The following is a 21648-nucleotide window of genomic DNA, read 5'->3' as shown; positions in this document are numbered from 1 at the left end:
GCAAATGTTTGAAAGGCTAGTATCAAAGCAGCTGTGATCTTGCATCTATCAAAATTTATAACTTCCTAGAGAAGTTTTCATTCTGGCATTAGGCCTGGCCTTAACACCAGGAATGCCCTGTCGAAAGCTTGCAGCAACAATTTCTATTCATTCTGGTGTTTTTGCCTGCCCTGGTTCATTAACTGGCAGTTGTGATTGGCATCTTTCAGGACCTTGTCCTTGTGTCTCCTGGATTTTTTTCCTGCTCAAATTGCTGTTTCTTTTGTTGGTGCTATGGTAGTGAGAATACCTGTCTAACAAATTGATATTTGTTGTTAATTCACTGTTGCCCTCTTTTAACTTGGAAAATTCATGTTGGATCTTGCCTTAATCATCTTTCTGCTTGTTTGCTGTTTCTGTCAAAGCTCATCTTATGGTATTCACTAGTTACAAACTTAGTCACTAGCTTCATTATTGTCATAAATCATATCTGACAATATTCAATGGATCAAAAACAGTGCTTTCCTTGTTTACTGAATAGATCTTTTAAAGAAAAGATTTCATTGTGGAATATGCAAACATTTTAAGTAGTGTTAAAAGGCAAAGGCAAATCTTACCTCCCAGATTGAATCATGAGATGTGTTTAACATCCTTTTGGATTGGCAGTTTTCCACAAAAATTTGTTGTTGAAAATTTAACCATTTAGATGCCTCTTTTTATTTATCATTGTGTTGGATTCTCTCTTATTACAGATGTTCAATTATGAAGTACAGTGTGTCTTTCTTTTAGCTTTTAAATCTGAGAGTTATGGTTGGGTGAGCTAGAGGTTAATTCTTTGCTCATTTTTCTTGGGACAGTGTTCTGTGGCCAGTTATGACATTTTTGGGTTTAGATTGTCTCTGAAGTGCTATGTTGCTATGTCATATGGAGGTTAACCTTTAGAATACATTCCTGATCTCAGAACAGCCTTGCAGTGATGACCTTCAGTAACACCACTGAAAATATGTGGGACATTAGCAGTTTATGTACACTAATATTAAAGTCAGTGGTTAAATTACTTTTACTATGAATTTGTGCCACATAGGTATTATATGAGTATTAGCCAAATTAACAAAGTTTGATGATTGCCTTTTAAATTTAGGAATTTATTTCTTCTGAAAAATATACATAGGAAATGGATGGGATTTAGTTCTCCAAAGTATTTGTTTTGGATTTTAAGCGAATTATTACATGAAAAATAGATTAGTTCTTAAGGATATTGTTAAGAAGTTTATAGTTTTGAGTGTTAAGAGTTAGAACAAGATACAAGCTTGTCATTTATGTCATTACATTTTGCTACCTTTTGTTTCTAAGGATGATAAGAAAAGATTTTATGTATCATAATAATTCCTTTAGTGCCAGCCACTTTTGTGGTAAGAACACATTACAGTTCTAATAAATGTCATTTCTCTTTTAGGTTTTGGCTTGGTTTGAAGAAGGTGAAGAAACAATTACAGCTTTTGTAGAACCCTTTGTAATTTTACTTATATTAGTAGCCAATGCAATTGTGGGTGTATGGCAGGTAAGCAATAATTCCTGCAGTGTTAAATTTTGGTAATTTATATAAGAGATTTAAACTGTTAGTCTTTCTATTATCTGTTTTTTCTGCTGTGGAACTGCCTGTGTTTGTTATCTATTAATTTATTTAATGGCAAAATTTTAGACCTCATGCATATATACTCTGCTGTTAAAATTGCTCATGCTCCATGGTAGCATGGAATCAAGAAAAGTGATTAAAGAAGCTACTTAAGGAAAACCAGAAAATTTGAGAACCAGTATCTGTTTATATTTCCTGGTTGCTTCCTATGAAAGACTTCGTAAAACCAGTGTCATTTTTATTATCCTTGGATTTGTGTGTGGATTTAGCTATAAAAGTTATTTGAATCCTAAATAATTTCACTTTCAGAGCATATTCCTGGCTGTTTTCCCTTAATTGTCCAGTGCCCAGGCCTTATCCCCAGAATGGAAGATAATTTTCCTACAGAAACATCATGGAATCACACTTTTGCTTCACGTCTGCATGATTCGTCTCCTGCTAATAGCTAGTTTGAGAATTTTAACTTTTCTAGGACTGTGGGTCTGTTTGATTTTTGTTTTCTATATAGTTTAACAGATTCAGACTAATATTTCACAGTCATCTTTTGAATAGTAATCTTTTAGATTTTTGACGGATATAGTCACACCTCTTTGAGGACTAAAATAGAGTGCATCTGTCATTCGTGCAAACATCTTCTACACATACTTAGTCCTGTTGAAATTGTAAACTTATTAGTAAACATGAAGGCCTTTGGGTAATGAGCTCATTTAGAAAGATGCCTCCTTAGAAGAAATGTGCCATATTCCTCTTGATTTTTAAAAAAATTGCTTGTAGTTAAGTAGATATGATACTTTTGTGCATTATTTAGGCAAGAGAAACAATACCCAGCATTAGACTGTCCTTAAGTTAGTAGTGCGTGTTTTTAAATGTACACCATTTACACAGTAGGTGTGAAAGTTGATCAGTTGTATCCGACTCTTTGAGACCCTATACAGTCATGGAATTCTCCAGACCAGAATATTGGAGTGGGTAGCTGTTTCCTTCTCCAGGAGATCTTCCCAACCCAGGGATCGAACCCAGGTCTCCCACATTGCAGGTGATTCTTCATCAGCTGAGCCACCAGGGAAGCCCAAGAATACTGTAGTGGGTAGTCTATCCCTTCTCCAGCAGATCTTCCCGACCCAGGAATTGAACTGGGGGTCTCCCACCTTGCAGGTGGATTCTTTACCAGCTGAGCTACAAGAGTGATTTTATAAGACAGATACTCTTTGACAGATGTGACACGGACGTTCAGAGGGTTTGACTTACCAAAGGCGATATTAGGTAGTACATACATAGAGTATCTGAGATTTATACCCAGGGCCAGACTGGAAAGAAGTAAAATCTTCCAGCAGTTTTTACAGGACTTTTATGTATGTTTTAACTTAGAAGAGTAACATTGTTACATCTTAATCCTATTTACATAATATACAGAAGAGTATGTGCCAGTACTGTAGGGTTCTTGCTTTCTGAAAGTAAGGGGAGTTAACAGTGTTAAGGTAGTATTTGGGAGGGGCTGGGCATGTATTTCTGATTAGTGTCATCAAGGACAGCTGACAAGCAATTGGGGGAACTATAGAAAAATGGAGTTTTCTGGGTGGAGGGTGGGGAGAATATTCCAGAGAGGGAATGGCATGATCAGAGAAGTACAGAGTGTGTTTGAGGAATGACATTTAGACCTATTTGGATTTGAGTGGAGTAGGTAGGAGTTAAAACTTTAGAACAAAGGAGACCTCAGACGGTCTTCTAAGTTTTTGTTTGTAGTAAGTTAGGTATATTTGTCTTTCCCCAAGCTGACTTGTTTTTTGATGTAATCTGAATCCATGGTCATTTGCTTCCCTTTTCCATCCTCTGTACTATATAAATATTCCTTTTGATAGTTTGGGTTGGTGGGCGGCAGGGGAGGCTCTTTAAGTGATTTTCATTGGCATCTGCATCCTGGGGGTCTGAGATAGTTTATCTTTTAATAAAGTTTATGCTTCTAATTTAAATGTGCCTTTGCTGATTTTTAATAGAAGCAAAATACAGTGCTCCTGGACATCTTAACCTTGATCAGTCCAGTTAAACTTTACCTGACATGACCTTGAGGAAGGAGAAAATGGTAAAACTGCCATAATTCATACATTCAGGGGGGAAAATCCTGAGGAAAAAATGATTTCAAATTTGACTAATTGAATAGCAGCAGTGCTCAGAATTTATTATTTCTACAATATCAGTAATGTTTGAACTTAGCCTTAAGTAGATCTGATAGGGATTTAAATTATTTTTGTCATGAACTTCCCAAATTTAAGGTTTCCTATACTTTTTCAGGGATGCATATGTAAAAAGTGAGACACACATGCCAATAGCTTTGTTTTCTGTCATCTGAATTCTCTTTTTAAGCAGGTTTGGGGATTTAATTTTTACCACAAGGCAAAAAATGAGATTACATGGTATTGAGTGTAAATTTTATCTAAGTAAAGGTTAAATTGAAAATGTTTAGATTAGAGGGCAAAAATGTGAAAGAAATGAACAAATTTTTTCCTTTGTCCGTTAAATTGAGTAATCTCACTTGGGCACTTGCTTTGTAGACTTGCTCCTTCTAATTGCTTATTTTCTAAGAGAATAAAAGGCAAATTTGGCATATAAACTTCTGCCTCCCCTTAAAGGAACTTTCCCTTCGCATTTTTTCAACATGACTCATTTTAATTGTACATCTCTCATCTTGAAATTAGGGAAGAAAAATTGTGTGTGACCAAGTCTTGACATGTTCATATATAATATTATGGTGATTATGTTTTGTGACTGGCAGTGCTTCCAGCCATTTATTGGTCTCTGCCACTGAAGAGAGATTTAGAATTTGTGAGGAGACGTAAAACTTGGTTTTCTTAATTCATCACTCAAAGCATTTACTGTGTGTCAAAGCACAACCTAAGCATTTTATAGATAGCTTGTAAATTCTCACACCTGCTGAGAGTGGGTGGGTACTGTTAGTGTCCTGGTTTTGTAGGCAGTAAACCTTGTCTGTCATGTCACTTATCCACAGTCAACCTAGCTTTTGAGTGGAAAAGTCTGGGATGAGCCTGGGCAGTCCAGACCCAGACCATCAGCTTTCATGGGAGACAAGATTGATTTAATGGTGTGAGTGTGTGAGGTTAAAGGTGAGGGCCATGTTGCATGGTGTGCTTAGGGACAGCAGGTTCTAATAATTGCTTTTCTCCATTGATTTTGTCCTTACTCTTAAGGTGCTTAGTTTTTTCATTTTTAATACAAAATTAAAAGGGCCTAGTGTTTATTATCTTAAGATGTGGATCATTTACTGTAAATGTTATTAATGTGCATCTCTTGTGGGTTTTTTTTTTTTTTAATTCACATTTAGGTTAGAACTCTAAAATTTGATTCCTAGGGCTAGAAACATTTAGCAGTGGCAGGCTGTGTTTACTAATTTGTTTTCTTTTTTACAGGAAAGAAATGCTGAAAATGCAATTGAAGCCCTTAAGGAATATGAGCCTGAAATGGGCAAAGTGTATCGACAAGATAGGAAGAGTGTACAGCGGATTAAAGCTAAAGACATAGTTCCTGGTGATATTGTAGAAATTGCTGGTGAGTTGAGTTTGGTCATTTTTTATTTTAAGGTTGTATATTTGAATGCAGTCCTTTCCTCAGGGTTCATACTTAGAAGTTTTAAAAGTTAGGCTCATGTGTATCGATTATATTAACAGATTTTTAGTGCTATCCAAACAAATTAGGGTTTTTTCTAAAAGTTCAACGTGTTTTGGGACCTCCCTTCATGTTGAGAAGATTTTTCTGTTTTACAAAAAACAAAGGTGTTTTGAATTACTGTGCTTATTATTTTCAGTACATTTTAGGAATCTAGTGCTAGTGAGATGAACTTAATCTTGATTTGACAGTTGTAGTGAGCAGTTTGTTAGAATACTAGTTAATGAGTACATGATTTTTCCTGTTTTGGTTCTTGGTACAAATAATAAGTCAGACTTGCAACTATCAAACCAAACTGATGGTTAAGGGTAATTTCATGACTTTAAAAACTCTACTTAAAAATATTTTGACATAGCACTGAGCCAGGGATGTTAGCCAGAGATTCGGGTTTGGGCTTTTAAAGAGTGAATCCTCTGCCATGCCAGAGCTCTTCACAGATTTCGGAGGTCCTCCTTGCTGTCGATCAGTGCCAAGTTTTCAGACAGCCCAGAATGCCCCCGGAGCCAGTCAGAACAGCTAATCTTTTTGCAGGGGAATCATTACATTGGGTTCTTCAAATCATTGTGGTTTTTCACACCCTCTGAGCTCAGCATACTTGTTTTCTTTTTGTGAATGGTCTTAGAGTAACACTTTCACATTGGCTTGTGGGGAAAGTGTGCTTGTCTCTATTGTCTTACTCTCCTGAGAATTCAGAGTGCTGCATCTCTTGGCTTGTGCTGTACAGTTTTGACCTTTGAAAGTAAATTACCGGGACTTCCAGTGGTTAGGACTCCGCACTCTTCAATACAGGGGTTGGGGAACTAAGATCCTGCATGCTGCTTGGTGTGGCTAACAACAAAAACCCGCTACCTTGTCATAGGTCTTCCAGAAAAAGAATAGTGTTGTCTGTCTACCCACACGTTGATTACTTAGGACTACAAAGTTTGTGTAAATGACCTAACACTTGCTAGGTTATTAATGTTAACAGAAGTACAACTCTGAATGAAATATTTTGGCCAGTGGACTTTTTTAAACTTAGTTTTGACATAATTTCAGACTTAAAAGTTGCAAGACTAGTAAGAGTTCCCATTTAGCTTTTACCCAGATTCTGAAAATGTTTATCACGATAACTTGGCTTATCATCTTTCAGTCTATATACGTTCACACATTTTTGCTGAATTATTCCAGAGTAAATTGAGAAATGATGCCTCTTTGCTCCTAAATACTTAGTATTTATTTTATAAATCTGTAGACCTTAGTCAGATTTAACCATTTGTCACCATGGATTTTACAGCAAAACACGAGTTAGAAGGGGAGTTCTGGTGCTGATGTGGGAAATAGATCACAGTGGGAAGGCTGGAGATAGGCAGGAGCTAATGAGAGCAAGTGATATCGAGGGCTGTAGCATTAAGAATAATGAGGGAAGGATTTTGAGTTTATGAGTAGCAGTTTTTAAACAGGGATACACATCAGAATTATCTGTGGACACTAAAAGTTTTTACCAAGTCTCAACCCAAAATATTAATGTGGAATCTCTCTTGGCCATGGAATTATGGTCATATATAGTTTGAAAAGTGAGCCTCAGATTTAGGTGCTAAGTAACAGGTTTTGATAACTGGATAGATTTGGGGGTGGATGGGATTAGGGTGTGCAATCAAAGATACTGACAGAATATCTAGTTTAGGTGACTGGGTGGTGATGGTGCCTAGTAACTGAGGAAGGAAACGCTGGAGGAAGATAGTTGTCTTTCCACAGTTTTGTCATGTGGTAGGTGTACCTAAAGATCGCCTAAGTATTGCACAAGATTCTGTTTGACTTTGTACATTTTCTAGTTCTCCAGCTTAGTCTGGGAATACGTTTTCAGCCTCTCAAACTAAGATAAGAGTTTTTATCCTAGATAGACTATTTCAGTGTGTTCAATATATTTGAAAACTTAGAGAAATTACCCCCAAAGCGTTTATCCTTGGTTTGCATCAGTAGATGGCAGTGGTTTACAGCATCAGATACACCATATCCTCAAGGCATCATCATCCCTTTTGAAGAAATAAACTAAGACCAGCTTCTCTTCGATGGAAGTGGGTTTGTTTTTTTAATTAAAGGATAATTGCTGTACAGAATTTTGTTGTTTTCTGTCAAACCTCAACATGAATCGGCCATGCTGAATTGAAGCTCCCTCCCTTTTGAAGCTCCCTCCTGTCTCCCTCTATCCCACCCCTCTAGGTTGATACAGAGCCCCTGTTTGCGTTTCCTGAGCCATGCAGCAAACTCCCATTGGCTGTCTATTTTACATACGGTAATGTCAGTCTCCTTGTTACTCTTTCCATATATCTAACCCTCTCCTGCCCTCTCCCCACGTCCTTATAGACTTATGTCTATTCTGTTTCTTTTGATTTCTTTTTCTCTGAATTTGGGGTCTCACCAATCTTTCCCATCTGAGTAAGTCACTCTAACCACAGAGTTAACTGAGAAACTTGGGAATCGTTTTAATTCTTTCCTCTCTTATTCTGTCTCTAAGAACAGTTGATTCTGTCTCCAAGACCAGTTGATTCTGTCTCCAAAACACACCCAAATTTGCTGTTTTTTCCTAAGTCACCACACCAGTCACACCATCACCTCACACTGACATCATCAGTTCAGTTGCTCAGTGTCCGACTTTGCGACCCCATGAACTGCAGCACGCCAGGCCTCCCTATCCATCACCAACTGCTGGAGTCTACCCAAACCCATGTCCATTGAGTCAGTGATCCTATCCAACCGTCTCATCCTTTTGTCGTCCCCTTCTCTGCCCTCAATCTTTCCCAGCATCAGGGTCTTTTCAGATGAGTCAACTCTTTGCATGAGGTGGCCAAAGTATTGGAGTTTCAGCTTAACATCAGTCCTTCCAATGAACACCCAGGACTGATCTCCTTTAGGATGGACTGGTTGGATCTTTCTGCAGTCCAAGGGACTCTCAATAGTCTTCTCCAACACCACGGTTCAAAAGCATCAATTCTTTGGCACTCAGCTTTATTTATGGTCTAACTCTCACACCTGTACATGACCACTGGAAAAACCATAGCCTTGACTAGACGGACATCATCATCGTGTCGTATCCTAAGTGGGCTCTGGCTTCCTTTATTGTCTTCTTGCAGTTTGTTCTCTACACAGAAGCTAGACTTCCCTAAAGGTTATATTAATTCACTGGCTACAGCCTTTCAGTGGCTTCTCTCGCATCAGAAATACAATTTCTTTTCTCTTTAACCCTGAATGACCTTGCATTGTATAGCTCCTACTTCTGTGATTTCGTCTTACACCACTCAGTGTGCTCTAGTCATACAGGACTTGTTAACGTTTTCACAACCACCAAGCTTAACCTGGCCTTTTTTGGGTAGTTAAGCAAATTTTATATAATTTATTGATTTTCCCAACACATAAATCTCACAGTGGCAAAAATTTGGTTATAACCTCTGTCTACCTGATTTTCGCCACTGTGAAATTCCATTCCCTATAATGTAGCGTTTTATATATTGCTTTTGATAGTTTAGGAAGGACAGATGACTTATCCACAGTGTGTGTGTGACATAGGAGTAGTCCCTTTCTTATTTTGTTTATATTATGATAAAATATACATATTATAATAAAGTTTACCCTTTTAACTGTTTTGAAGTATACAGTTCTGTGGCATCAGGTACATTCACGTTGTACAGCCATCACTACTATTCATCTACAGAACTCTTCCGTCTTCCCAGACTGAAAAGTAACAATAATTTCTCTCTACCTCCCTTCTCTAGGTCCTGGCAACCGCTGCCTTTCTTTTAATATTTAAAAAAAAATTTTTTTAAAGATGAGTTTAAATTCTTCATCTTAGGTGAATATACTTATTACTAATAGAATTGTTCTAAGCAGTACACATACTAAACCCAGTTCTGCTTTCACCTATTTCTAATTCCTTTGTGAGGAGTCTTAACAGGTCTTGAGAGTTAGCAATTTTTTCCTCCACCTCTTCCCCTCCTGTATACTAATTGCTAAAAACATACACAGTGCTGGGATGTTGGGCTCTTGTATACTACCCTTTCTTGAATTTTGACCATTCCAAAGGATGCTAAACAGAGGTGATCACAGGTTTTAGACAGATAGTGAACATTTTGTTAAACACTATTGTCATACTACTAGGCAACATGCACTTTAAGGGGCAGAACTGTCACACTGATGATTGTAATCTTGCTGAGCATGTAAAAAGCTCTCCATAATAAATAAAACCTGAAGTCTGAAGTGTGGAGTAGGTTTAGCAGTGTAAATCTGCTTTTTGTGCAGCTTCTGTGCAGAACAGATAATTTGACGTCTCTGTGCTTGAGTTTAGTAATAGCTGAGCTTAACGTGTGTGCCAGATACAGTGATAAATTTCTTAGTGTTTGGTTTTTAATCATCAGCCACCTATGGGTGTGTGTACTGTTAGTCACATTTTGAAACTAATAGTTGAAACCAAGTCTTTGTGGTTTATTGCTTCTGTCTTCAGCTACGGTTACTTTACTAGAGAATATACAGTATATTTAGTAAATGTATACGTATTTCACACATTAATTTGTTGGTGGTCCAGTTCACAATTTTTTAAAAATAGCTTATTGAGATACAGTTCACATGCCATAACATTTCACTCCTTTAAAGTGTAATTAAGTGGTTTTTGAATTAAGTGTAATGTCTTTATCACTATATCACTTCAGAACATCTTCCCCCCAAAAAGAAATCCTATACCCATTAGCAGTCACTTCCTCTGCCTGCTTTTCCCCAGTCCCTGGCAACCACAGTTTACTTTGCCTTTTAGGGATTTGCTTATTCTAGATATTGCATATAAATGGAATCATACAAGAAATGTGCTTTTGAGACTGATTTCCTTCTCTTAGTATTGTTGCCAGGAGTCCTTTATGTTGTGGTATAAATCATATACTTCGTTTGTGTGTATAATACTATATTCTTTATGGCTCAGTATTATTCCATTGTTTAGGTGCGCCACATTTTGTGTATTCATTCATCAGTTCACAGATATTTGGGCTGTTTCCCCTTTCTGGCTATTATGAATAATGGTAGTGTGAATATTTGAGTACAGTTTTTGTGTGAACATATGCTTTCACTCTCTTAGATATGTACTTGGACAGGAAATTGTTGGGGCTTAGAGGGGACTCGTCTAACATTTTGAGGAATTTCCCAACCATTGTCCAAAGTGATGCATCATATTCCATTCCACCAGCAGTGAGTGTAGGTTCCAATTTCTCTGCATCCTCATCAGCACTTGCCTTTTAAAATTTTCGCCGTGAAGTGTTACCTCACCGTGATTTTAACTTGTACTTCCCTAATTTCGTAATGAAATTGAGCATCTTTTCATGTCCTTATGTTCTAATGCATTACTATGTCATATTTGAGAAATGTCTAAATCCACTGACTATTTTAATTGGGTTGTCTTTATAATGTTGAGTTGTAAGAGTTCTTTATATATGCTGGTTTATCAGATAAATTGCAAAATTTTCCCATTCTGTAGGTTTCTTTTTTACTTGATGGTGTTATTTGTAGCATAAAAGTTTTTAATTTGATAGAGTCCCATTTGTCTTTTATTTCATTGCTTATGCTTTTGGTGTCATACCAAAGAAGCTGTTCTGTGATCTGATGTCACCAGAATTTTGTATATGGTGTGAAGTAGGAGTCCAGTTTCATTTTTTTGCATTTGGATATCCAGTTGTGTCAGCATCATTTATTGAAAAGACTTTGTTGAATTGTCCTGGCACCCTTGTCAAAAATCAATTGACTTCATTTCCTACTACAAATTGACTTATTCAATTGATATGTGTGTCTAGCCTCCTGCCAGTACCACACCATCTTGATTACTGTAGCTTTGTAGTAAGTTATGAAATCATTAAATTTGAGTCTCCTGGCTTTGTTGTTTTTCTAATTTTATTTTGGTTATTTGGAGTCCCTTGCATTTCCATGTGAATTTTAAGTTTAACTTGTTAATTTCTGTCCCCAAAGCCTGCCTAGATCTGATAAGAATTACATTGATTCTGTAGCTCAATTTGGGAAACACAGCCATCACAGCAATATTAAATCTCCTGATGCTTGACCAGGAGTGTATCTTTGTTTATTTAGGTCTCATTTCTTTTAACTCTCTGTTTCCAGTGTACAAGTCTTACACTATTTTTGTTACGTTTATTCCTAAGTACTTTTTTTTTCTTGGGAGCTATTTGTAATTGGAATTGTTTTTTTAATTTCAATTTCAGATTGTTTTTTTCTAGTGTATAGAAATACAGTTGATTTTTGTGTACTGATTTACAACCAGTACATTGCCTTGCAATCTTGGTGGACTCTTATTCTAATAGTTTTCCATGGGTTCCTTAAGATATTTCTCTCTGTAAGACCATGTCATCTGAAAACAGAAATAATTTTTCTAGCCTGGGTGCCTTTTCTTTTTCTTGTCTAATTGCCCTGGCTAGATTCTTCAGTAGAATGTTTACTCTGGCCTCTTCTTTTTAACATCCTTGTCTTGTTCCTGATCGTAGGGGAATAGTATTCAGTCTTTTACCATGAAGTATGATGTTAGCTTTGAGTTCCATAGATGCCCTTTACCATGTCAAGGAAGTCTGAATCACAGTTTTAATTTTTAGGTGGTCAGTATACTCTTTGTTTGGTCTGTTCTGGTGACTTTTCATGGTTTTTAAATATTTAGATCCAAATTAGAAATGGTAGTTAGATTGCCAGAACCAGTGGGTCACTGAACTGGGAAAGATGTAACCCTAAGGCATTTAAATTGATTTAGATGGAACATTTTGGAAAAGTATTTTGTGACTGCTTGACCTGGGCCAGATAAATAGCTATTTATTTTATTCAAACTTACTAAGACTATAAAAGTTGAGGCATTTAAACTTCTACTTTTATATTAGGATTAGTAATCTAGTTGACCCTATGATCTGGCATTTAACCCAATAATTCAGTTCTGTGAAACTGTAGAAATGAATTTCAGTTCTAAACATAGATCTAAATTGTTTCTTGTCAGTCTTACTCTGTACATGGCATGAAGGGATAAGTGGCGTAAATTGTGCTCTTAGACACGGTAACTTTTATACTGTTACTTAAATTATGAAATTGACTGTGAAGAGGGTTCTTTCTGATGAATTAAAAAACTGGAGAATATTGTTAACTGTTTTGAAGATTGAAGCGAGTATTTGCAGAAATAAAGAGACCTTTTTGTAGTCATTGTTTGGATGTAAGAATCATCTGACTTGAGATGATAAACTTCTTTTTGCTAACTTCTGAAAGATATATGGTAGAATGGTTCTGCTGTACTTTCTGAAGTCTAGTCTGGGTGGCTTTTTTGAGGGGGAGATGGAGGAAGCTAAGGAAATTGTATTTTTGATGTTACTATGCCAGCTAATAACATTTCCAGGAAGACACTGTGTAAGCATGCACAGCAAATCCATATGTATACTATAAGTATCTAGACTACAAGAGCCAAATAGAATAGATGTGGCAGGTAAACATGTGGTTACCCATGTGTTCATCTTCTGAAACTACAGTAAAATGTCAGGAAAATATTTCTCTGGATAGATGGAAACCAAAAGTAGTAAAATGTGAGTATAATATATAAGAAATGAACATCAGTGTTTCAGTGTTCTGTATTATTTGCTAACATCAAGGTGAATCAAGCTTTCAAAGTCATGAAAGTCTTTAAATTCAGAATTTGGGGGGCATTCAGCCTTTGCATGGGAGGGGTGTAATTGATTTCTTAACGCAACTGTTTTTGAAATTGTTTGAAACAAACTTCTTGTATCTTGGTAACCCAGAGTTGATGAATAGCACAAGGACATAAATATCCTCAGATGACTTCTGTCCTGTAGTATACTCTGGAGTAAATCATATTTTAAGATTATGTAAGTGTTAGAAATGACAGTCTCAACGTAAAACTGTATTTGCTTTACTTAGCTTCTGAAGAAATTGATTTTATATTTCCTAAATTGAAGAATAAATATTCAGCAGTCGTGCCAGCAATTTTAGGACCTATTAAAAAGGAATAATTCTTAAATTTGGTAACTATTTAAGGAAGAGAGGTTTCACTTTTGATAGTCAACTTGCAGTAATGAGATTTAGTAACATGTATGATGTGGCATTTCCAAGCAGTTGAGGAAAAGGAAAGACAAAGTTGTAAAATAGATGACTGATTCATGTAAGAACCTGTATTATTATCCTAATTCCACACGACACTGAACAGAGTAAGTTAACCTAACCTCCACCGAATCGAGTAATTGGAGTAGACTCTTAAGGAGCTTTCTGGCTCAAGAGATGTGTGATTCAGATAACATGGCCTTATCGTTTCTTTAGCTAGGGCTGTGAGCCTTTTCTCTTTTCCTTTTGAAAAAAAAGGAATTGGAGCAGCCTGAATGGTCAGCAAACACTTAATTCATACCTGTTGAGCTCCCTAACACAAATATCAGAAAGTTAATTCTGTGCTGCCGAGCAGAGGGCTTGGCAGACTTTTTTAACAGAGCTACCTTAGAAATATTTTGGGTTTTGTGGCCCCAAACTGTCTCTGTAGGGGAAAAACGATTTTTTTTTTAACAAGAGTTTAAAAAATGTAAAAATCATCCTTGGCTTAAGGGCTGTTTTTAAAAGAAACAAAAACAGGTCTTCAAGTTTGTCCAGCTGCTTAGAGCTGCTTCTCTAACTTCATGTGCAAGAAAGATTTTGTTAAAATGTATATTTTGAGTACTTAGATCTGGAGTGGGCTTCATTGTTCTCCTTTTCTACCAGGTTCCATGGTGAACTACACTTTGAGAAGCAAAACTCTACAGCAGTAGTTAATCATGTCTAGGACACAGTTCCTTTAAAAATTAATGAAATCTGGACTCTTTTTCCAAATACATACATTCAGAAATCTTGTATGCAATTTCCAGGGGATTCTTTTGTCCTTCTCCCCAGAATTCCACCCCAAGATTCTAGCTATTGGTTTTAAAAAATGAAGTTACAAGCGTATACCTAGTTTTATTGTGTTTCTCTTTATTGTGTTGCACAGATATTGCATTTTTTAACAGATATTTCAACTTTTCATTATTATAATTATGATCAGTGATCTTTGGCTACTGTTGCAAAAAAATTGACCCACTGAGGATTCAACTGATTAGCTTTTTTTTTTTATTAAGCAATAAAGTCTCATAAAATTAATGTATGTACATTGTTTTTTACACAATGCTATTGCATGCTAATAGACCATAGTACAGTATAAACGTACCTTCGTATCACTCAGTTTATTGCAGTATTTGCTTTTGCTCTCAATATCTATCTATCTGGCTGTGTCAGGTCTGAGTTGTGGCACACAGGATCTTCTGTTGTGGCCCACGGGTTTCACTCTAGTTATGACACGTGGCTCTGTAGTTCTGCTGTGGGCTTAGCTGCCCCATGGCATGTGGGATCTTAGTTCCCTGACCAAGGATCGAACCTACATCCCTTGGATTGGAAGGTGGGTTCTCAGCCAGGGTAGTTTCTGCTTTTGCTTTTGTGGTTGTCTGGCGTTGAACCCAGAATGTCTCCCAAGGTATGGCTGTATACCATATGATCCAGCATTTCCACTTCTAGGATATATATTCAAAGGAAATGAAATCAGTCTCCCTAAGAGATCTGCACCCCTGCATTCATTACAGCACTGTTTACCTAAGTATCCATCAGTGGATAAATGAACAAAGAAAATGTGTCTACACACACACAAGAGTATTATTGAGACATCAAAATGAAGGAAGTCCTTCTGTTTGCAACAACATGGATGCACCTTAAGTGAAATAAGTCAGAGAAAGGCTAATGCCATGTAATCTCACTTACATGTAAATCTTTAAAAAAGGAAACTCATTCTCGCACACATGCAAAGCAAACTTAGAAACTCAGGTTGGTGGTTTCTAGCACAGGGGGTGCAGGAATTAGGTGAAGATGGTCAGAAGGTATAAAGTCCAGTTGTGAGACAGATGTGTTCAGGGAATATAATGTACAGCGTGGTGACTGTAGGGAACAAAATGATAGCATATGCTTGAAAGTTGCCAAGAGCATGTCTTAAGTTTTCATCATAAGGAAACAGTTGTAACTATGTGAGGTTGATGTATATTAACTGATCGTAGTAATTCCATATAGTATGTATATATAAATGTTTTGTACCCTAAACTTAACACAGTGTTACAGGTTGGTTTTTATCTCAACAAAATGGGAAAAGTTGTTACAGTTAAATTGTAAAATATTGTCTCATTAAGCAGCCTGCATGGTATTGTTGGAATATTGTTAAACAGTTTTCACCTGTTCCTAAAATGATAAACATCGCTCAGAGATGTAGAAACAAAACTACATGACCAAATAAGGATTGTTGTCTTTTGTCTTTTCCCCCATACGGAGTTGTTTCACAGTGAGAAGGATGAGAGAACAGAACTAGTTAGAGATGCAGATCTGAGTCATCTGTAACCAAAAAACAGTAGAAATCATTATTTTAGTTTTTCCTGTAGTTAATATCTGTTTTATAGAGCTATAAGTTCTTAATCTTAACTCGTGTATAAGCAGAACAATAGTCTAAAACAGAAATGGGCGTGGGTGCTATTAGAAACAGAGGGTTTTGAGACCTCGAGCAATAATTTATTCATTGCTGTGAGAACAGCTGAGACACTAAGAACCATGAGTTCTGAGGAACTCAGGAAGGTATCCCCAGTCATCAGATCATGATGGACCAGTTGGTCTTGAAGCCTGACCTGAATTTCACAGGACTGGCATTTCCTCATTTCCTGTAATCACCTCCTCCCCTCTCCCTGTGACTCAGTGGTAGTTACAGTACAGTCGGTGCCAGTCTTTCCAACCCTTATTATTGTGATTAAGATTTGGGGGGAATTAGAAGAAACCACATAGTGTAGGGAACACATTTCCTTCCTAAGTGTGACACAAAACCACCACCATCACCAGGTTTGACTATGTAAAAATATAAAATAACTTATTTTGAAGATGATAAAAGAGTTTTAAGAAAGTGCTTCGTGTTAGCTGCTGCTGCTGCTAAGTCTCTTCAGTCACGTCCGACTCTGTGTGACCCTATGGACAGCAGTCCACCAGGCTCCTCTGTCCACAAGATTCTCTAGGCAAGAATACTGGAGTGGGTTGCCATTTCCTTCTGCGTGGTGTTAGCAGTAGTCAGAAAACAAGATTGAGAGTATGGGAAAATGGCAAGAAAATTAATTTGGTGGTAGTATACATTTGTAGGAAAATTCTGTTTTCTGTGAATCTTTTCTCCAGAAGTAATTGAAGTGCACGAAAGGAAAATTGGAAACATGTAGATGACTGTGAAAACAGTGACTGATTAATTAATCACAGGATGGCTGTGAAATACCTGTGACGTTAAGCAAGTTACGTGCCTCATTTTCCTCATCTGTAAACAGGGAATGAAGATAATCATAGAATTCATAAAACTCTTATAGCAGTGCTTAGTATAGAATAAGCATTCTCCAAAGTTGAGCTTTAGAGATGATTGCTTTAGGTATTACTATGTAGCCATTAAAAAAGACTGAAACAGGTAAATACATAGCAATGTTAAAGGTTTGTAATTTTTATTTTAATGAAACTTTAGTAAGTGTTATCTATAGAGAAAGGTGTTTGATAAATGGTGTTAACAGATAAATAGATGTTTGGACGAGGGAAGTGAGGGATGGGTTTTCACCTTGTAAAGAGCATGCTTTACTGTTGCAACAAAGAGAAATGCATGTTGGTATCCCAGATACCGTGTACTCTAACCTTATGTAACCTTGCTGTGGGCTGCCTCCATGGCATCTAATGAACCAGTTAGCTTCCACCTCTAGCAGCTAGAAACTTCCCAGACTAGGGAAAGCTGTGCTACTTTTATTGGCAGTTATGTATTATGCCAGTTTTATTATAAAATGTCCCTTATAAGGGGCTAAAACTTAATACTTGTCTGTTCTGTACATTAGTTTTTCTCTTTGGAGGCACACAGAAGTCTGATTCCTGATTGCTGTGATGGCCTGTTTTACCATCTTGATGGCTTTCTTTGGTGCTCATACTTGAATACAGTTAATGTAAATAGAGTCTGGTTCCTATTCTAGACCTTATCTTGCACTCTTACACATAAGGACACTTTGGCAATCTTAGTTGTCCTGTCACTTAAAACCCATGAGTCTTTTTCATGTTTCTCTTTCCCTACTATTATCTCTAGTCCTCTGCTAGCATACATGTCTTTTGTTTTCAGCCTATATTTTAAGCAGTAATCACTGTTAAACCTCATTCAGCTCAACCAAGGCTAAGATCTCTTTGATCCTGACGTTTCATTGTTTCTAACTTTGTGACAGTCTTCAATTTGATAATTATAAGTTTCTGGTGCCCCTCCCCTTTTCTTTTTTAAAGAAAATGATGTATGTGCAGGTACTTCATTCCATAGCAAATATTTTATTTGGTGTGCACTATGTTTCAGCACAATACCAGGCCTGGAAAATTAGTGGTGACTAAGTGACTGCCTTTGTGGCGCTAGTGGGTCTAGTGGGGAGGACACATCAAACATGTAACGTGAGGAGTGTTAGGAAATGGGCACATTGTGATGGATACCAACCTAATCTTGAAAGTTTGAGGAAAGCCTGGCTGTTTGTGAAGACTCAGAACTTTTGAGAAACTGAAGAGCATTGTGTTTGAAGCAAGTCTAGTAGGAAGAAGCTGTTGAAATGTTTTAAAGAGAATGATATGTCTGCATTTTAAAAAGATGTGTTTCATCATAGATAATATATCCAACAAATTGGACTGGGAACAAATACCAGTATAATCTATGGCAGTTTGTAATGTTCTTCCCTGCCCACCCTGAGGCCTGGAAATAGTGTTAAGTAGGCAGGTAGAGCTTCTAAAGTGAAGAATTTCATTCATTTTTTCCCTAACTACAAAATTTATGACTCAAATTAGGAGTGAAAAGGTTTGAGTCACAGTTAAATGTTTAACTAATTTAGGTTAATTAATTCTATTATGACTGGCTTTTCCTCAGAGCCATTTAAACTCAGAAACAATAGTGGTATTTAAGAGGTAATTTTCTGATCTTATATATAGTTAAAGAAAAAAAAGATTTGAATAAACTGGTAGAATTTGCAACAATAAGTTAGATTTTTTTTCTTATGTATAATCAGTTCAAAAAAGGCTCTTTCTGAGTTGTGCTGATTTTAACTGTCAGTGTTTTTGACATAATAATATAACCAATGTTAACTCATCCTGGCCTTATAAATAGTCTTTCCCAGATTTTAAGATTAAGAAAGCTTGTGTTCATTCAGTTCTAAAATGTGGCCAAGTAATAATTTCCTTTAAATGGCTTTTACGTGCGTTCTTGGTAACTCAGCACAAACTATACATTAAAAAATTTGTTCAGAGTGGAAATCTGTGTTGTGATAGCGGTTTTAAAGAGCTACAGACTTAAGGAGCCAAGAGCTGAATTTTAAGTGTCAGATGTTAAACAGAAAGAAGAATAAACTCCATTATAAACTATTATTACACTGCCTGAACTCAAGAGACAAAAAAATTTTCAGAGGAAAAGATTGCAGAGCATCCCGTTGGCAAGAGTAAGAATTTTCCACTACCACTTGCCCTGAGGGCACTGACATGCCCCATCAGGGAAATATCACTGGATGTGATCATCGGAACAGGCTGCCTACTCCTCACGCACAAAACCCTCTGTCTGGAATTCACAGAAGCCTGCAGACAAAAGAAAATTATGTCTTAGATGAAAAGTAGCCATTGAATCTTTGTTTTCATGGATCTTTTACTTCTTTAGACAACCTGCTTCCTAGTAGATTTAATCCTAAACTGACTCCTCCAAACAAAAAGCAGAGTCACACACTAAGTTAAAGGAAGTCTTTCACTAATTGAAGTTCTTTAGGCAAGACTACTATTGCTACCTTTAGTTTCCTGTCTAGAATGAGGATATTAGTTGGTCTGGTCAAGATGATGCAAGGGAGTGTCTTCTCACTAAGAGAATACTAGAACTTGGCAGGTTTTTAAGGCCAGTTTGGATTTACGCTCTTAGTACCTTTTCCACACAGGAGAAGGGCATGGCAGCCCACCCCAGTGTTCTTGCCTGGAGAACCCCCATGGACAGGGGAGCCTGGCGGGCTACAGTCCGTGGGGTCGCAAGGAGTCAGACACGACTGAGCGACTAAGCACACTCGCACCTTTTCCACAGAGAGATCGTTTCGTAATGGAAATAAACGTGGAACTTTTAAGGTAGTACATTTCCCAAGTGTTAGGGACTTAGGGTCTTCTTGGCCTAGAGCGTCGCATACATGGCGTGAGAAACAACACACAGGAAAGGCTGTTCTAAACAGGCTCTTCACAGGATCTGTGACGCCAGTTACTAAGCCTTTTTCCTCCTTGTATTAATTCTTTAGTGTGCTTGGAGAATTTCTTTAAAATAATGGATTCCTGGATCCCAAATGCATTGAACCAGTCTCTTAAAGAGCAGGCCCCAAGATTCTGTAGTTTATAAAAGGTCCCCAGGTCGTCATCTTTTAGTTCCTAAATACGTAATTGTCTCCCAGTTAGAATGACTGTTACAGGATGGAAGAAAAGTTAATAAGAGCATAAGATCAATTTTTAAACAACTTCCTGTGTGGTCCTGTGGCTAAGATGCTGTGCTACCAATGCAGGGGCCCCAGGTTCCATCCCAGGTCATCTTTTTTTTTTTTTTCCAGGTCATCTTTGAGTTCCTACATACATAGTTGCCTCCCAGTTAGAATGGTTGTTACAGAAGGGAACAAAAGTTTAATAATAGCATGAGGTCAGTGTTTAAGGACTTGCCAGTCACTTGTTCCACTAGCATTTTACATCTGACTCGTTCTTGAATATTTAACCAATAATTAAACATATCAATATAACTTCTGTACAACATAGCCTTCATATATTTAAAACAGACTTTCAGGAGTAAAAATAAGCTGGTTTCTTTGTGATGCAAGTTTAAACATTAGCATAATTCTAAATGCTGCATATATAGTATCAATCCCGCCTTAAACTAATAACTTAAATGTTGACTCTGTTATTGAGGAAAAAAATTAATCTCGGTATTTCTTGCCTCAGAAACATTTTTCATTCATTTTTAATCCTCTGAGCTGCCACTGAAACACAGCAAATAAATGGCAAGATACAACTTCTGGGTCCTCAATTCAAATATTAGATATGCTGACCTTAACTAAATTGTGGCCAGGTATATGAGAATACAAGTTAGAGCTAATATATGAAGTTGTTTAAAAGAGATGCAACTCCAGTATAAAATGACACCTTGTGCTATTTTATTTTATTCTTTTTTTTTCCTTTTTGGCTGCACCACATGGCTTGCGGGATCTTAGTTTCCCAGCCAGAGTTTGAACCCATGCCCCTTGCAGTGGGAGCACGGAGTCCTCACCACTGGACCACTAGAGAATTCCTGGCGTTCTGCTTTTGGCTTGGTGGTTTCCATTCAGTTTTTGCAGTGCAGATGCGCTTGTAGATTGTGGTGACTGCGGCGCCATGTTAGAAGCTTTCTGCTCCTGTAGGATCATGGCATAAATTGCTTCAGACGTTAACATTTTCAAGTAATTTTTCCACTTAGGGTCATGCATTCATCATTGAACTTGGATCCTTTTCATGTTCGAGATTATGTGGGGTCAAATTATGACAGCCAGAACTAACACAGTAAAAGTTTTTTAGGTTGTTTGAGGTTTTTTTACATTTATTTTTTGCCACACTAGCAGCTTGCAGAATCTTAGTTCCATCACCAGGGATAGAATGCCCTTGGCAGTGAAAATGCGCAGTCCTAAGCACTGGACCACCAGGGAATTACCTAAGCTATTTTAAAGTTTTATCTGGATGGGGTATTATAGGTTGTGAAGGCCACTAAATTTTAAGATACAGTTACTTACTATTGTAGTATGAGCAGAATTATATTATTAATAAGCTGGAAGTTTCTAGTGTCTTCCATCTGAATATTGCTGTTTGTTGCATAAGCATTTCCAGCAGGAATTTCACCTTAACTTGTGTGTCCCTGCAGTCAAGTACAGGGATGATCTTTGCCTCCTGGGAGTAGATATTGGCAGTCTTGTTGTGTGCTGCCTTGTGACCACGTTTCTTACATAGGTTATAGGGTTTGTTTCATGAACTATACTCACCATGAGTTTAAGAGCTGTGAGTTACAGAAATATTAGAACTAAATTGAAGGTTTAACGAATGAAATCAATCTACTACTTAGAAGTGAATTTTGTCTAAGAAATAGATTGAATTGATTGAATCTACCTCGTAGACAGTTTATGTATAACCAGTGACAGTTACAGTTCTGTATGATAGCATAAGTCTGGAAAATTAAGATTTAACTTAATATATGCATTTGTAGGGGA

At 37.1% G+C, this 21648-nt stretch overlaps 1 protein-coding gene across 2 annotated transcripts in view; it reads left to right on the top strand.

The window, feature by feature from the left end:
- ATP2A2 (ATPase sarcoplasmic/endoplasmic reticulum Ca2+ transporting 2) overlaps nucleotides 1-21648 on the top strand; it is a 57631-nt gene that overhangs the window by 8026 nt on the left and 27957 nt on the right. For both annotated transcript variants that reach the window (XM_043901878.1, XM_043901877.1), the window contains exons 4-5: nucleotides 1436-1540; nucleotides 5038-5176. In XM_043901878.1, coding sequence (XP_043757813.1) covers nucleotides 1436-1540; nucleotides 5038-5176 — 244 coding nt within the window. The remainder of the gene's footprint in view (nucleotides 1-1435; nucleotides 1541-5037; nucleotides 5177-21648) is intronic.

The sequence above is a fragment of the Cervus elaphus genome, chromosome 5, assembly GCF_910594005.1.
Source record: "Cervus elaphus chromosome 5, mCerEla1.1, whole genome shotgun sequence".
NCBI classification, from domain to species: domain Eukaryota; kingdom Metazoa; phylum Chordata; class Mammalia; order Artiodactyla; family Cervidae; genus Cervus; species Cervus elaphus.
Note: the sequence above shows the minus strand (reverse complement) of the source record. Positions and strands in the feature narration are given on the sequence as shown.